General features: G+C 46.7%; 1 protein-coding gene across 1 annotated transcript in view; it reads left to right on the top strand.

Moving 5' to 3' along the window:
* Fam102b (family with sequence similarity 102 member B) overlaps window positions 1-18,214 on the top strand; it is a 57,849-nt gene that overhangs the window by 33,936 nt on the left and 5,699 nt on the right. Inside the window, exons 4-10 of the mRNA XM_038311227.2 lie at window positions 1,190-1,306; window positions 5,603-5,649; window positions 8,413-8,516; window positions 13,469-13,564; window positions 14,374-14,563; window positions 14,659-14,786; window positions 15,778-15,847. Coding sequence (XP_038167155.1) covers window positions 1,190-1,306; window positions 5,603-5,649; window positions 8,413-8,516; window positions 13,469-13,564; window positions 14,374-14,563; window positions 14,659-14,786; window positions 15,778-15,847 — 752 coding nt within the window. The remainder of the gene's footprint in view (window positions 1-1,189; window positions 1,307-5,602; window positions 5,650-8,412; window positions 8,517-13,468; window positions 13,565-14,373; window positions 14,564-14,658; window positions 14,787-15,777; window positions 15,848-18,214) is intronic.

The following is an 18,214-nucleotide window of genomic DNA, read 5'->3' as shown; positions in this document are numbered from 1 at the left end:
ATGTAATTAAAACCACCCTCTTGCATGTCTCTGAAAGTGGGTCTAAGGAGATGGCTATAGGGTGTAAAAACCCGACTTTAGATCCCCTAGAATGTCTGTGCTACAGTGAGATGGGAAGAGAAGACCGGAGAATCCCTGCAGGCCAGGTAGTCTAGCGTGTACAGCACAGTGGCAAACAACAAAGAGACCTTGCCTCAAATGAGGCAGAAGGTAAATACCAAAGCCTGAGGTTGTTGTCTGACCGCTGCACACTCGCTGTTGGGCGTGCATACCTATGTGTGCACATACGTACCACATACATTATACACATAAAAAAAAACCTGAAACAACCTCAGCAGTGTTTGAAACATTTTATGCAGTTTATTGCGTGTTCGTAGAGACGTGCTTAATTCGTTTCTTGTTCATGAAAATTGTATACACTTAGTAACGTAGGAGTAGGCTGCTAAAATAACAGTGATCACACTGGAACGGTGAAAATGGGCTGAGCAACATCAGAGGAGAGACTAGAGCAAACTCCGATAACGGCAGGAATGGGTAGTAATGTGGAAGACGAAGACGTTTAAACTGAACTGGGTAGCACAGAGAGGGTGGGTGCGGGACAGAAGCTGCAAGGGAAGCAGCAGTTTCGAGAAAGAGAGTCAGGATAAAGTGGAGGATGCCTAGCAGGAAGAACTAAAGAAGCGAGGAGGCTTACTGGAGTTCTTTCGTGGGTGCGTGGAGAATGAGAATTTAACCCATAATGATCGGCAGGCCCCAAGGGCTAACTCAGCATAGGGCCGGGTTGAGAATCGAGGAATCTGAGCGTCTGTACGCGGCTGCGCATAAACGCAGCTGCTCATTATCCCCGCAGTGTGGCGAGAGTGTAGGTGTTACTGGGAGGGATGTTGCTTTTTGATGTGCCTTAGCTGTGCTGTCACAGCCGTACAAGCGTGTGTGATTCTAGTGTGTAAAGAAACATATTCAGCACAGCACAGCAAATCCATGATAAAAGATGAATAGAACAGGCAGTAGATTTTTATTAAAAAGCAGCTAAATTAAGGAGCCTGGTAAAGCAAGTGATAAAGCAGGTAGTGGGAAGAAAGAACTGAACGGTTTGAGAAAACTCACGGGTTGGGTGTCTATTTTAAGGAGATATGGTAGAGCCTTCTAGATAGATAGTCTATTAATATGATTCTCTTTCTTTTCATAGCTGGGCTTTGCAGATCTAAACCTGGCAGAGTTTGCCGGATCAGGAAATACCACCCGCCGCTGTTTACTGGAAGGCTATGATACCAAAAATACAAGACAGGACAATTCCATTCTCAAAGTAAGCACTCTTCAAGGTTTACATGGCGACAAAAGGTGTTCTGCCTGTAGCTAAGCACAGGTGTCCGTTGTCATGGATACCGTGGGATTCCATACTGAGGTCGTGAGCCTCCACCTCGTTAGGGTCCAGTGTGTTTCTCACTGGGGCTGTGGATGAATACACCACCACCACCACAACAGAATGCTTGTTGGGAAGAGGGAACATGATGCCTGGATACATGGCTTAAAATATAGATAGCCATCCAGGCTAGAAAGCTGGCCTAGAGGTTAGGAGTACCTGCTGCGTAACCATGAGGAGCTGAGTTCAGATCCCACCCCAGCTGAAAATGCAAGCTCCAGGCTCAGGGGAGAGACCCTGCCACAAAGAAATAAGGCTGAAACTGAGAAGAGGACTTCAGATGCCCTCCCCTGGGTTTTGTGTCTGCACAGGTGTGTGCACTGGCACACACGTTTGCCCATATGTGCATGTGCACGTGCATGCATACACACACACACACACACACACACCTCAAGAGAACTTCCTAAGAAGCTGTTATGTGTTTGTAGAGGTCACTGGGTGCTCTTGTAAGAAGTGAAGTGGCAGGCAGAACCGTTCATGGACACCTGTCTTATGTCTCCAAATCTCATCAGGAGCCATGCGTTCAGGGAATCACAGGGAATATATACTTCATGAAGCTGATGAAAACATTAAATGAGATCCATTGGGAAAAATAGTCAGAAAATATCTTGTTCCTAGGAGAATCTTTGCTACATATTATTTAACTTGAAAGCTACCTAATAAGAAGAAAGATCGAAATTTAAAAACCAAGTGGTTTTTATTCCAAAGTTAGTAAAGTGAAGAATAACCTTATACCTACAGTGTAAACTTTGTCTTCAGCTCTGGATATACAGAAGTTCATGAACTGGTTCTCACAGGCAGACACCCCTTGCACACATCAGCAGCGTTAAGAAAGGTAGGGTGGGCAGTTGACGTGGAGAGGGAAATGGTAAAGGAGATGAGGAAATGTCAGGTGTGGTGGTGCACACCGATCATCGCAGCACCTTGGGGACAGAGGCAGTGATGATCAGGGGGTCAAGGCCAGCCTTAGGTACATAAGGCCCTATCTCAAAAACCAAGGTAGGAATCAGGTGGTGATGGCACTTACCTTTAATCCCAGTGCTCAGGAGGTAGAGGCAGGCAGATCTCTGTGAGTTTGAAGCCAGCCTGGTCTACTGAATGAGTTCCAGGACAGCCAGGGCTACACACAGAAACCCTGTCTCAAAAAGCCAAAGCAAACAAACCAAGGTAGGAAAAGGGAACATTAAAAGAGCACCATCCTATGAACTTCAAGTCTGCTTGATTTTGTTGTTATATACTTCTGAAAATATTGCAGGGCACTTGCGCACTGGCAGGTCTAGCTAGATGGTGTCAGGGTTTCCATTGCCGTGACGAGACACTGTGACCACAGCAACTCTTAGAAAAGAAAACATGTAATTGAGGCTGGCTTACAGTTTCGAAGATTTAGTCCATTGTCATCTTGGTGGGACATGGCACCATGCAGGCAGACATGGTGCTGGAGAAGTTGCCGAGAGTTCTACATCTTGATCCGCAGGCAGCAAAAGGAGACTGTCACACTGGCCAGACTTGAGCTGATAAGGCCTCAAATCCCGCCTTCGCAGTGACACACTCCCTAGTCCAACAAGGCCACACGTAATAGAGCCACTCCCTATGGGCCAAGCATTCAAACACATGAGGCTATAGGGGCCATTCCTATTCAAACCACCACAGATGGGGAACAGTTTTCATCCCTGCAATGGAGAAGGTGAGCCTCAGAAGGTCAGGTGCCTTCTGTAAGAGAAATAGTGACGGAGCTGAGGCCAACATGCGTGTCTGTTGTCTGGTGGCCTTTTCACATTATGATGCCCGCTCCTCCCCATTTTCAAAACCCACCGGCTATACTGTTCATTATGTATTTCTTACTTTAATAAGCAAATAACCGATCTCTGAATAACACTGCTTTGGCATGCGTGTGTGCATACGTGTGTGTGTGTGTGTGTGTGTGTGTGTGCACATGTATGTGTGTCCTCTTGTTTGTGACAAGCCATCTCCCCCTGAGACAGCTTTTTAATTTTAGGTAGTTGATCCTCTCCCACCACCATCTCCCGTGTTCCCAGTCCTCTTGGTCATCACACACAGCTGTCTTCACCCCGAACCCTTCCTTTCTCATGAGCTGCCAGGCCTCACTTGCTTCCACTTCCCCCTTACTAGCTTAGAGTGCACAGGTCATGAGTACTACTCCGGGTTCCTTTGCCTGTGGCTGTCCCTGAAGATCTCCAGCGCTACTTGGTTTGACTCTGTGCCCTCCCTGAGTCTGTGTCCTGAGCGGAGCATTACTGGAGGACACACAGACGAGTGGGCACTACTAGAATCAGGCTCACCTCCAGCTGGCAGCCACCCTCTGCCCCCGTCCCAGTTTCGATATTCACCTTCCTGCCTTTTTTCTCAATGTAGTTTCACACCCCATGTTTTACCCCAGCTAAGCTTCTCCTTTATTGAAAAGACAGAGTTCATGAGACTCACATCCCCTCATCATCCCAGCATAGAGCTTATCCCTATGCTTGTCTCTCCAGTCTCCCTACAGTGCATGGTACTGTCTTGCCTATGGTCACAGGGATGACATGACCCTCTTCCCGTGAGAAGTCAATCCTTCCTCTTGACCTCTAGAATCCACGCAGGCATAACCGAGAGTTTTCTCCTTGGACCATCTGCTCTTAGTCATGTCTCCCTTTAATGAGCCGTCCTTGTCAGCACACAAAGAACAGCTGTAATATATGCGTCTCTTAAGAACAGAGCTCACGCCACCTCTCATCGCTGTCCCGCGTCTCTGTTCTGCCTCACTGCACAATTTCTCCATCCCAAGACCACCAGTGCTCTAAGACTTGAGAAAAACAATGACATTAGAAAAAAGGTCATAGAAGATGCTTGCCAAACAATAGCTGGGAAGCGTACAGTAATCTGTGTGTGTCTGTGTGCATCCTGTTTGTTGTGAAGACTGTAAACTCAGTGAGTGTGGTCCTGGGTTCTGCCCTGTGCCAGCTATGTAATTCAGAAAATATCCCCTGATCTCTGTGGTCTCAAAATGAGAGTGTTACTCTCTCACGGGAGTGCTGAAGATGAAATGAGATGATGTATAGAAAACACATGGTTTATATCTGGAACGGAAGTTCCCAAATCACCAGGGTGGTGCTGCATGTGTGTAATCCCGGCACTCTGGGACTTGAGACAGGAAGATCGTTAAGTTCAAGGTTATCCTTGGCTACATAGCAAGTTTGAGGTTAGCCTGGAATGCTGAGACTCTCTCAAAGAACCAAAACAAAATATTTGCAAGTCACTATCATTGTGAATTTTCTCATAAGGATGTGAATTTGGGGCTGGGAATGTTGCCTGGTTGGTAGGAAGCCTGCCTAGCATACACAAAACCTGGGTTCAGTCCTCAGTTCAAGACCACCCCATGACACTAGTGAATTCGAGGCCAGGCTCTCCCAGAGGAAAAATAAAGTGAGATTGTCCTGTGGTGGATTCTTAGAAGTTACCTAGCAACCAGGGACTATCAGCATCTCGGAAAGAAACAGCAAGGCTTTAGTGCTGATTCGAAGCTGGGGCAAAAGCTCTCTGCCCTTTAGAGTCCCAAGCGCGTATCCCATAAAGCCTCAGCCTGTGGAGCTGAAGGGCCTGGTTATTAAATACTTGCACCCCACAGGAGTCTGCAGTTAACACAGACAAACCAGACACAGACACTTGCTAAAGCTAGAAGGATTAGTACTGGGGAAGTGCTTGCTTTTTATTCTTATCTTTTCCACAGGGTTTTGAACATTAAAGATGATTTTTAATCCATGTCTACATAAAACAGTAATTGAATATTGGATACACCCTCATTAGACATTTATTTTTCTTAATGCTTTCTAGATAGAAAATATAAGACTAGGTGTCAGTCAGGTGGTAGTGTGAGCCTTAATCCCAGCACTCTGGAGGCAGAGGCAGGTGGATTGCTGTGAGTTTGAGGCCAGCCTGGTCTACAAGAGCTAGTTCCAGGACAGTCTCCAAAGATACAGAGAAACCCTAAACCCTGTCTCGGGGTGTGGGGGGAGAAAGAAAGGGAGGGAGGGAGGGAGGCAGGCAGGCAGGCAGGCAGGCAGGCAGGCAGGACGGACGGACGGACGGACGGACTAGGAGGTGTCATAGGGAAATACAGATTAGCAAAAGCTGGTTTCTCACGAACTCTTTTATAATTGTGGCATTTGTTACTCTTTTGTTTAGGTTTGGATCAGTATGCAGCTGATGTCTGGTGACCCATGTTTTAAAACGTAAGTTGATAACCAGGAAATGGATTGTTTATCTGGAGCTGTGATGCAAATGAAGCAGGTTTGTAGGCAGACAGCTCCTTTCATGCTAGACTGGCCTGGCTGGCACAGAAGCGACTGTTTCCCGTTACCAGGGAAGCTCACCACTCCCAAAATGATGCAAGTTATGGATCTTTGCCACCCTCTGGGTTTTCGGGTCGAAGGTGAAATTATACAAGCTGAGGTTTGAATCCTCTTGCTGTTTTCCTCAGCAAGATACTCAGTAGGTGCCTCGCAGTGTGTGGGAGCGCATCCTAACCTCAGACAGAGCAGTGAGCAAAAGACACTGTGTTCTGCCACCTTAGAGCTCAGAGTCTAAGAAACAGCCAAGTCGTGATAAACAGCAAAGGAGTCTGGGAGCAGATGCTCTGATGAGGAGTCACGGGGGGAGGGGGGGCAGGGCACCATAAGAGCTGTTGTATATGAGTATCAGGGGAGGGCTCCCTGCTTAAGAGGACATTCGAGTAAAGACCTGAAGGAGGGGAAGCAAGCCACGTGGAGAATTTGAGGAAAGAGTACTCAAGATGGAGGGAAGACGGAACAAAACCTTGAGAGGGCACGGTTCCCAGCATGCTCGAGTAACTGCCTGGAGACCCAGGTCTCAGGAGCAGAGGGAGCGGAGAGCTTGGTAATAGGAGGTGAGGTCAGCTGGTCACCTTGTGGGCCATTAGAATAAGGGCTCTACTCTCCCTCTGAATAAGATCAAAGGCTCCAGAGGCTTCAGGTGAACAATAAATGCTCTTATTGTGATGCAAGGTAGAAAAGAGCCAGTCTGAGAGAGCAGTGATGGGGATGAGGCCAGAAGAGGTGGAGTGGGTGGCCCTTCCATTAGTGAATGTTTCTCTCCTGAGAAACAAGAGGAACAGTTCAGAGCTCAGATATAAGACACAACAAAACCCACATCTGAAAAGGGAGCTTATGAGACATTCGGTGTGGTCCAAACTCTTACCTTACGAATGAGGAGACTGAGACAGAGCAGCGTCTGTGAGGAGCCGAGCTCTGCTGGCTGTCGCCTTGCGTGGGAGCCCTGCACACTGCACTCCATGTTACAGGGGCAGAGAGTTGAGGGCTGGAAGTCAGAAAGTCCTCACTGAGGGGGCGGCCCTGGCTGAGTACTGATGACTAAGAATGTACTAAGCATGGGAGGTGAGCAGAGACGTTCCAGGAAGAGGAAACCATTTGCACAGTACACATAGGGCACTGTTACGGTGCACGGGATATTTGTGGAACATCCAGCAGGTAAGGACGTCCTCTTAGGTGGTCATTTTAAACAGACTTCGAACATTACTTTAAAATTAAAATAATCCCCATTTCTTTAATGTGCAGTTATGTTAAATCAAGAGATCCTGACAAAGAATATTACATATTTTTGTACAAAGGGAGTACTAGAAGAGAACCAGCACCCAGTGGTCACTGGGTGGTCAGCCCCTGATCGACGTTGCCCTGGGCAGCGGAACTGCAGCAGCCTAGTTAAGATTTCAAATTCTGAGTCTGCTGTACTAACGGCCCAGTGGTCAGCTTCTTCTGTCTGAATGCTAAGTTGCCCCTCTCCTAGAGCCATCAGCAATAACTCCCGGTTCTTCGAGACAGCAGGGCAGGAGTCATGGTAGCGTTAGGGGTGTTATGACTGCAATCACCTGTGGAAGGAAAGACCACTGATATTTAAGACTTGAGGCTTGCAGAAAGCTCAAAGCAGTCACTGGTGATTTATGACCATTATTGGAGACTCCATTCTTTGCGTGAGTCTTTTATATGTTTTTCCTATGAAATACTCAATGGAGTTTTACTTTGATTTTTAACCAAATTCTTTATGTTTTTTTAAACATGTAACTCAGCTGGGCCTGGTGGTACAAGCCTGAAATCCTCGCACTCAGAAAACTGAGACAGGAGGATCTTCATGAGTTCAAGGCCAGACATACGGGTTACAAGCCAGCCAGGGCTACAGAGCAAGATCATGTCTCAAAAAAATATACCCCAGTAATATCACAACAAAATCAAAATACAACTATTGGTAACCAAGGAGATTGGTCTAAGTCGGACTATGAAGAGCCTTGGGTGTCAAACCTGGAGCTTCAACTTTGTCCCAGAGGCACTATTGAAGGGTTGCCTTGGCTGTAAGACGGGGGCTCACATAGCCCGGGCTGGTCTCCAGCTTGCTATGTGCCTGAGGATGACCGTGAACTTCTGGTCCTCCTGCCTTGACCTCCTGAGTGCTGAAACTACAGAACCGTGACACCGTATGGGATTCTCACTCTCCAGAACTCCACGAGGCAGGGCTTTTTCTGTTCCCAGTATTTTATTGTGTAAAAGCGTTTTCCCACAGGCGGGAGAGATGGCTCAGTAGTTAAGAGCACTGGCAGAGAACCACAGTTCAGTTCCCAGCACCCACATCAGGCGGTTCACACTCGAACTCTAGCTCCATGGGATTCAGCACCCTCTCTCAGTCCCTGCAGGCACCTGCATATGTGTGCATGCACACACATGTACATAGATAAAAATAAGAGCTTTATGTAAAAATCTCTCCCACATTTATTATTTGGGTTTTAGGGTTCTAAAGGACGCTTGTGGATCATTTAATGGTTTTTATTTTATCCTCAAAAAGCTAACTCTCATAAACAGCTCTCTAAGGCCAGGTACTGACCACACAGTGAGTCTAACAGTAGTTCAGACCGTCAAGCTCATACGTGGATTCAAGATCTGATCCCTACCTACACTGTCTGTTTCCAGACCTCCCTCCACGTCCATGTCAATCCCGATCGCTGGAGAATCGGAGTCTTTGGAAGAGGATAGGAAAGGTGGAGAGACTCTCAAAGTGCATCTCGGAATAGCAGGTATGGGTGTATCGCTTCCTGAGCCTTTAATTTCTGAGAAACAATACTATTTAATTTTCTAATAGATTCCCAAACCTTGAGGAGCTGGCAGAATGACTGAACAGGTCAGGGTGCTTGCCACCTAGCCTGATGACCTGAGTTTTATCCTTGGAATCCACACAGTTTAAGGAGAGAACAGGGCCTGGAGAGATGGCTCAGCAGTTAAGAGCACTGATGTAAACTCTTAAGAGTTCTTCCAGAGGTCCTGAGTTCAGTTCTCAGTGACCATATGGTGGCATAAAGATGTACATGTAGGTAGGACACTCATAAACATAAAATAAATAATTTAAAAAAGAGAGAGAGAACAAGTTGTCCTCTGACCTCCACACGCATTCTGTGGCACATACATGTGCACACGCACACATACACAAATATAAATAAATGTAAAAAATTCCTCCAACCCACCCACAGGTAACTGTGTATGCATGCACTCATGACTTGAAATGTCCCAGCTAGTATGCTGGCTGAGCCAGGACTTCCTTGTCTAAGGTAATGTGCACCAACACTGGCGGCTGAATGTTGCACTAACACTGCCTCTCACTGGCTGAGCCAGGACTTCCTTGTCTAAGGTAATGTGCACCAACACTGGCGCTGAATGTTGCACTAACACTGCCTCTCACTGGCTGCATCCACTCCTCACAAACACAAGAACCGCCAGTTTTTCCCATTCCTCCTTCATTCCGGGCACAACCACCTGTCAGCTCTTTGGTGCTGCTTCTCCTCTTCTTCCCCTTCGTTTTTCTCCTCAAGCTTCACTGTGCATTGGATTTTCCTGGGGGCGGAGGGTGTTAAAACATATTGCTAGCACCAGCAGCCAGTTTTGGATTTGGTCAATCCAGGATGGTGCCTAGAACTTTCGAATCTACACCAGTTCAGCTCCTTTGTTGCTGCTGCTGCTGCTGCTGCTGCTGGTCCCAAGCACACTTTGAGTCCACTTCCCTAGACATCTTCCAGAAGAGGCAGAATCTACTGTGGTTGCTAAAAGCGGGGTAGGCAAGGTGCCAACCTAGCCGCAGGAAAAGCACACGAGTAACAGGGTGTATCGTTGGAAAGAAAGGTGAAGCGCCAGAATTAACATTTACACTGCCTTTCCAAATGTGCATTGATGGGGTTTCTTATAAATAATTTTGGGCATGGATTTCTTGATTTAGGATCAGCTAATCTTATGGATACTGTTAATCTTCCCATTAACTCCTCGCTCAGCCCTTAAATATCCCAAGCTGTTGGCTATACTGAGAAAATACAAAGTGGACCTTATTATCCTTATAATAGTAACATATACATCTTCTCTATCTTCTGTTGTCCTCTAGACTCCAGCAGTCCAGTGTTAGATAGATAGACAGAGGCAAGAAGGCAGACAGACATGGTGACGTATCATCAAGAGAGTGCCTATTTGACGCATGCATCCCAGTTACATAGACGAACTTCGAGAAACCAATACTGCTTGGATTCATTACTGTGATAAAAGAACGTGAAGGGTGTTTGGTCTCACGGTTCCAAGGGGTGCAGTCCATCACTGTGGAGAAGTCATGGTGGGAAGGGAGGTGTCTGGTCACATTGCACCCCCAGTCAGGAAACAGAAAGATAAATGCTTGTGTACGGCTGGTTTCCTCTTTCCCTTTGCTCTTCGGTCCAGGACCTCAGCTCAGGCTCTGCTCACAGTCGGAGTGGGTTTTCACTCCACAGTTAAGCCTTTCTGGAAACCCCCTCACAGACATGCCCTTAGGTGACTCCTGGTCCAGTCAGACTTACAGCGAGAGCTAGCCATCCCGCTGCCCGTCCGTTGGTAAACTCGTTTACAGTGTGGTTTGTGTCCTGTCTTGATGTCTACAGATCACCAGATCCTGCGGCCGTTTTTCCTGTTCTCGTTTGACTCAGCCACTAATTCAGTTCTTTCTTGGCGTCCTCTCTTCCTTTGTCTCCTACCTTCGGCAACCTTTGCTCTTCTCACTCCTTAGGGATTTCTTGAGCAAGGAAGATGGTTCAGTAAACAAAGACGCCTGTTGCCAATCCTGATGACCCAAGTTCAATCCCTACGAACCCCTGGTGGGAGCAGATGTTTGCGTCTAACTAGTTAGCTAGTTGTCAACTTGCCTGGCCTCCATGTGTGTGGTGCACAAACACACACATAATTAAATAAGTAAATAAATAAATGTAATGAATTTTTTAAAGCCTAGAATCCATTAGTAGTTGCTGCCTACTGGCAGATGGAGAGGAAGTTTCTTCAGGGGTGTGGCTGCTCGGAGGCTACCCACGCTCCCATAGATGGTCCTACACTCATGCACACAGAGCGAGCACCAAGTGGATTCAGTGGGTTTCAGAACAGAGTATGTTAAGTTGGTGGGAAAGTGATAGAGGAGTACAAGAGGAATTGGAGAGGAAAGAATAGATGGTGAGTTTGATTAGAACATTATAATGCATGCATGAACAAAATTTAAACAAAAATTAAAGAGAAACTTCCTTAAAGGGGCAGCGCTATAGCTGCGATGTAGAGCATTTGTCTGTGTGCTTGAGGCCAGGGTTCAGTCCCCAGTCCTCAAAAAACATAAACTGGGCATAAAAACACCCACCTCCTCTCCAGCGTTGCTGCTCCACAGGGGTTGGTCCCCTCTACTTTATTTTCTGAGCAATATCCTCTACGCCCTTGGATTTAACTGTCTCATAAATATGATGTGATTGTATAAACTGCGTTAAATACTTTCCTCTCAAAAATATGTGTTTCCAAATGTTTTGGGGAAGGTCCACTTCAGGCCGCACGTTATTACTGAAGTCTGTGAGCTCATCTTTCTCCCCGGCCGGACTGTGGGTCCTTTGTGATGGGGTCTTTATACATAGACCAGGGACGGTCAGAATGTGATGAGCATTGCCTGCCAGTGTCACAGGCTCAGTGCAGAGTTGCCTGACTCTTCCTCCTCCTGCTCAGGCATCCTGGCACACTCTGCTCAGTAGCTGGATCCCGCCATCTCTCACTCCCAGCTGGCTTGCACTAAAGACCTTCACTCTTCACCACAACCTGCTTCTCCCTTTACTGGAGTGATCTTCACACAACATAGCCCGCAGTGGCACGCAGGCTTAAGGTCATTCAAGGTGTCTTTCATTCAGCTCACCCAAGGTCTTCATCAGCTGCCCTGCGCTCGCCTTTGGCCTCTTTTCCTTTTGGTCATCTCCCCGCTGCTCTGTGCCGACTTCACTGAACCATTTGCTGCGAACCATTTGCTGCTCTACAGGCCTGATGTGCCCTGTGCCCTTCCCTCCTCCGCGAGCTGAAAGATCCTGGTCTAGCCTCCTCTCCGAGATCTCCTCCCACGTAGTATTATATGATGGGCCTTTGGAGCCCTTAATACCTTCTTTTGGTTAATGCCAGACACATTTGCTTCTATCTCTGAATTTTGAACATGTGCCCAGAGCCTCAGTTTAATCTATACGACAAACAACTGATTTGATAAGAGCTTAATAAATTTTTATATGGATTGAATGCATTTTGGAAACTAGAAGACAGATGGCCGAGATCTGAGCCAAACACTGGGGTAGACTTTGGGGTGTACAGGAATCTCTATGAACTGTCTGCTGGGGAGGATTTTGTTGGAGCTAACCTTCAGGTTTAGGGCTGCTGTAGATTCATGGGGCCCTTGCAGTCTGCCTGGACATGGGAAGTCTTTGCAGAGGACCAGTGGCAGCATCTGCTGGCCGGACTGTGCACCGTCTCATTTAGAGAACCGCTGTGGTAGCTAGCTCTCCTAAGTTAATGACAGTTCCGGTTTCCAAGCGTTTTACTCTGATGCTAAGCAGTCACAGTTCCGTCTTCTGTGGAGCTTGACCGGGTCTACAAATTCGTGATTGGGGGCTACTAGAAACAGTGTTGAGTCTGTTTTTGTCTGTTTACTTTCAAACTATGTACTATCATCAGGGTTTTTTTTTTAACTTGTTTCTGAATTTTTATTTATTCTATTTTTAGCGTGTGGGTGTTTTGCCTGTATGTATATCCACACACCATATGCATGCAGTGCCTATAGAAGCCAGAAAAGGATATTGGTTCCCCCTGGAATTGAAGTTACAGGTGACAGTGAGCTGCCATGTGGACTCTGGGAACTGAACCCGAGTTCTCTGGAAGAGCAGCCAGTGCTCTAAACAGCTGTGCCATCTCCAGCCTTGAGACCAGTTTCTTACGAATTATCAGCCTGGGTAGCACACCCTGTGTTGTGTTGATAAGTTACAGCATTGCCCCCCTGTATAGACTAACGCTAGAAAGACTGCCTTTGGAGCACTAAAGCACCTTTAGTTCACTACTGATGAATTCTGAAGATGTAAATCTCAGTGCCACCTAAAAACAAAACAAAAAACACTAAAGTGGCAGGGACTGGTGGTGCACACCTGTGCTCCCAGCACTTGGGACATTAAGGGAAGAGGGTCAGGAGTTGAAGGTCAGCCTCAGCTACTATGTGGGTCTAAGGATAGCTGGGGTTATATGAGACCCAGTCAGATAGGTAGACAGACAGACAGACAGACACATACATCATACATACATACATACATACATACATACATACATACATGATAGATACATATATGAGAATAAAAACACCAAAATCCATCAGTTTCAGGTGAATTTGTAAGAATAAGACTGAGTTATTAGAGAAATGTTGAACGCACACATTCTAATGTGTGCTAATGGTTTTAAGACACACTGCTAGTAAACATTATGAAAGAACCTAACTTGGCAGTGGACTGAAGTATTCAAGTATTCTTTCATTGCTTGTGATGTGCTTGTTTTCATTGTGCCAACTTGAAGGAAGCTATCACTTTGTAATTCGTTTTCCTTGGTTATAAACTTGCGAAGTAATAAAACCTGCAGGCTAGAATACAAATTGGACATTGACTTGGTAGTAATAATAACATCACGTGACTTGTTGCAGATCTTTCAGCAAAGAGTGCCTCTGTTCCAGATGAACTTGGTGCCTGGGGACATTCTAGAACATCAAGCTATGCAAGCCAGCAGTCCAAAGTATCAGGTAGTGGCCCACAGTGGGATTCCACTCCTTATTGTTCTGAGGCAGTGGTTCTCAACCTTCCTAATACTGTGACCCTTTAATATAGTTCCTCATGTTGGGTGAACCCAACCATAAAATTTTTGTTGCTACATAAGTGTAATTTGGCTACTGTTATGAACCATAATGTAAATATTTTTGGAGATAGATGTTTGCCAGAGAGGTTGCAACCCACAGGTTGAGAACCACTGTTCTAAAGGGACTTGAAGCCAGGTGTGGTAGTACATACCTGTTAACCTAGTGATGGAGAGACTGGGAGAGAGAAGGATGACAAGTTCAAGGCCAGCCTCTGCTTGCTGGATAGCAGGTGCCTGTCTTCAAACAAAATAAAATTCGATAATAAACTCGGTGTAGGATAAAGAAATTGCATCTCAGAGATGACAGATAGTTCAGTAAAGTGCTTGTCACGCAAGCATGAGAACCTGAGTTCAGTCACCAACACTCACAGGGAAGTCAGACACGACAGTTCATGCCTGAAATCTAAGCACTGGGAAGACAGAGGCAGAAGGATTTCGGGAACCACTGTAGCCAAGCCTGCAAGTTCTAAGCTCAGTGAGAATCCTGTCTCAAAAATAAGGTAACCAGTGACATAGAATACCCCATCAACCACTGGCCTTCATACACACACTCACACGTGTGCGTCTGCACACGCACGTGCATCTACACACACATCTATGTGCACCCATATCAACATGTACACATACAGAAAGAAAAAGTTAGACTGAGTGTGTCTGATCATGTTAATGTATTCACAGTGGCTTGTCCTCCGCCAGGGTATAGCACGGGTCACTCCCGGTCATCCAGTTTCTCCGAGTTCTGCCACAGAAGAAATACCTCAGTGGGCAGCACATCAACAGGAGTTGAAAGCATCCTGGAGCCCTGTGATGAAACTGAGCAAAGCACACCTGAACCGACTCTTGACCCAGCCGATAAAGAAGAAGACACTCCTGAGAAAGCCTCCAGGTACCCTCTCACGTGGTGACTCTATGTTTAAAACGTCTTTATTTTCATAACATAATCAATGCAGAAGGTGGAAACAACTGTGGTTCTTTTCAAAGATGCCCAGTGAAGCAGGATTCTGTTGAATCTCAGCTGAAGCGGGTTGACGACACCAGAGTGGATGCTGATGACATCGTGGAGAAAATCCTGCAAAGTCAAGACTTCAGCCTCGACTCCAGCGCCGAAGGTGTGTGGGGAACAGATGAGTACCAGTGCTGTGGCCCACAGCTGTGTCCGCGCACGCACTCAGGGTGGGGAACAGATGTGGCCCACAGCTGTGTCAGTGCACCATTGGGGTGGAGAACAGATGTGGCCCACAGCTGTGTCCGCACATGCGGTCAAGGTGGAGAACAGATGTGGCCCACAGCTGTGTCCGCGCACGCGCTCGGGGTGGAAAACAGATTTGGCCCACAGCTGTGTCCGCGCACGCACTCGGGGTGGAGAACAGATATGGCTCACAGCTGTGTCAGCGCACGCGGTCGGGCTGCCACTGCATGTGTGTAAAGTCAACCCCATGTCCGTCAAAGCAAAAAGAACTTTGTAGCTTGTCTCTGACAAAGGCTGGTGTAGCTTGTCTCTGACAAAGGCCGGTGACGCTGGACAAAGGACAAACTTTAGTGAAGACATCAGCTGAAGGGGGCATGGTTCGGTAGTACAACAAATTCCTAGGATGTAGGAGGCCCGGGGTTCAGTCCCCACAACTGGGGTGGGGGAGGGGAGCAGAGATCAATTTTAAACAAAGCTTTTGTGTCTGTATACTTTCTGAGCGCCAGGTCCCTGACCCAGTTTGGAGGGCTGAAGTGGTGGTCTTGAGACAGGGGAGAATAGAATCCTGCAATCTCTCCGCAAATTTCCTGCAGAAACAGAGAATTTATTTGCCACCAGCTTGAAAGGTGCAATTACTCAGGCTGGTGGAATAGAGAGCACTTAACAGTGGACAGTTTGGTTGTGGAACTGGCTGGAAATAGAAACAATTAAACCGCATGAAAATGCAGAGAAAGAGCTGTCACTCCTGCTCAAAGAAAAAGAGCTTTGGGGACGTTGGTGAGAAGGAGCCGTAGGTTCTCTCAGAGCTTTGATACCTTCAGTGTAAAATATGGATTTCTACAATATGTGTGTTTTCTGACAGTCTTCTAAGAACTGTATGCTTAACAAGCATGGTAATATATGTGTTGCAGAAGAAGGACTCAGGTTATTTGTGGGGCCTGGAGGAAGCACAACCTTTGGCAGCCATCACCTTCCAAACAGGTATGTCACCCCCCACGTTACACTCTGCCAAAACACAGAGTGTCTTAATCCATGAGGAGAGGACACGTAGCTCGGTTTGGAAGAGCCTAGCAAGAACGGAGCCTCGATTCAGCTTCCAGAGCAATATAAACAAGTGTGGTGGCTCACTCCTATTCCCAGTACGTGGAAGTGAAAGCAGAAAGTTCAGGAGTTCAGGGTCCTGCCAGCCTGGGCTCCGCGGAAGAACAATCGCAAGTAAAAGAGGAAGGCTGCAGTTTTCATTATGCTGAGGCTGAATTAAGACAAACGCTTGCACCCCCCACCCCCCAGGAGAGCCGGCTGCTACTGAGACACTCTTTCCTTTCCTGGATGTCTTCACCATTATAGTCTATGACAGTTGGTTACTTTATTTAAATATATTGGAGAAATAGAGCATTTGGCAATTGCTAACATAAAAAGAATATCTAGAACAGAATTGTGTCTACTATTTTAGACAGGACAAAGCAAGCATTTCCAGCCAGTGCCCTCACCTGTGTAAGCAGCTGTACATACCCACTCAGCGGCAAACCTGTCGTTAGCAACCCTTTCTTGACCTTAGGGACATTTTGCTTTTTTCAAACCAGAAGTCTGCTTCCATTTCCATTTTGAATTTTCTCTATGTAACTTGTTTATTTGGCTGTTTTAAAGATTTTTTTTTCATATGTGTACGTCTGTGTATATATGCCATGTGGGGGAGTAGGAGGTAATCCTCAGAGGCCAGAAGAGAGCATTGGATATCCCGAAGCAGAGTTACAGACAGTTGTGAGACACCCAGTGTAGATGCTGGAAACCAAACCCAGGTCCTCTGGAAGAGCAGAAATGGCTCTTAACTCCAGAGCCATCTCTCCAGCCCCTATCTGGATGTTTTTAGGAGGTTTTCGTTTGTTTGTTTCTGTTTTGTTTTGTTTCGTTCTGTTTTGTTTTGTTTTGTTTTTGAGGCAGGGTCTCAATATATAGCCATGACTGGCCTGGAACTCACTATGTAGACCAGAATAGCCTCAGACTCACAAAGATCCACCTGCCACAGCCTCCTGAGTGCTAGGAATGAAGGTGCATGCCGCCACACCCAGAAAGGTTTTCTCTTTGTCTCTGGTTTCTTAGAAGCTGGCGTGAGGTGTTGTGGGGTGTGTTGCTCTGGGTTTCTTTCATTTAGGTTTCGCTGAGCCTCTTGGATATCCTTGCGTATAGGTTTCCCGGATTTGAAATCCTCCAGCCATTACTTCCCACACACACATGCTTCCTTCTGGTATCTCTTCTGTAAGCTAAGATACAGCCCCAACAACAGACCAAAGTGACAGTTCTACCCATTTGGTGAACTTTACAAAAGCCAGGGTGACTCATAACAGCTGCATTGCCAAGACATTGTACTCCATCATGGCTGAAAGCCCCCAAGAAGCCCAACTTCAGTTAGCCCCCCAACTAAGACACCCTAGTGTCTTCCATGAGCACATGGAGGAGGGAATGGTCGATGGAATCCCAGGTGACAGTCTGGTGACCCTCCCTTCCTTCTACAAGCTAAGTATTCCCATTCCTATAGACATTGTCACTGTATTGGCTTATTCCGTTGCCATGACTGCAGTGCGGTTATCCCTGCTGTGTGATGGGAAGGAATGGGATAGTCATGTTATACTATAACAAAAAGAAGGCATACCACAAACACCTCATATAAGGCCTCTAAGGGATGAGTCCAGCAGTCCCAGTGGTTGCTTCCAGTATTGTTAAACTCTATACTCAGAGTGAAGCATCGGGTGTAGGGGAGGGGGCTTCTGAAACCTTGACAAATGAGGAAATAGGTACCTGCCGATGACTTTCAGCAGTGAGACCCTCCATGCAGCACCGCAACTGGAGTTCTCCTGATCACCCAAGATGCTTCGGGGAAAAGGGAGAATTAGGGCCCACTCAAAAGCTTAAAGCTGGCTGCCATCTAAAAGACACAGTGAGAACCCTTCCTCTGCCAAACCAAGAAACAACAGCAGGAGGCTGCGTGCTCCATCCTTGACTTCACAGAACCAAGTCCTAACAACAGCCGCAGAAGGTCTCTGTGGGTGAGGCCGTCGCTTAAATAGGCTGTCTCGGGATGGTTTCATTCACAAAGCTAGCAAATTAAGCTTTTTGGTACATTTCATTATTAGAGGTCAGTTCATACCTGACATAGTACAGCAAAGCCTGGAGCACAGAAACCCATGGATGCAATGGCAAGGCCAACGATGCAGCTCTGTCCCCCAGAGGTGAAACACTTATTTCACCTTCTTGGACTGGGGGACGGGGGTGTCTCCCAACCCAGGGTAAGAATTTCTTGTATGCTAGACAGACAGAAGTTGCTGTATCTCTTCATTTGTGTTTCCTGTT

This window comes from Arvicola amphibius, chromosome 14 (genome assembly GCF_903992535.2).
Source record: "Arvicola amphibius chromosome 14, mArvAmp1.2, whole genome shotgun sequence".
Classification (NCBI taxonomy): domain Eukaryota; kingdom Metazoa; phylum Chordata; class Mammalia; order Rodentia; family Cricetidae; genus Arvicola; species Arvicola amphibius.
The sequence above is the reverse complement of the archived record's forward strand: the minus strand, read 5'-3'. Positions and strand labels throughout refer to the sequence as shown.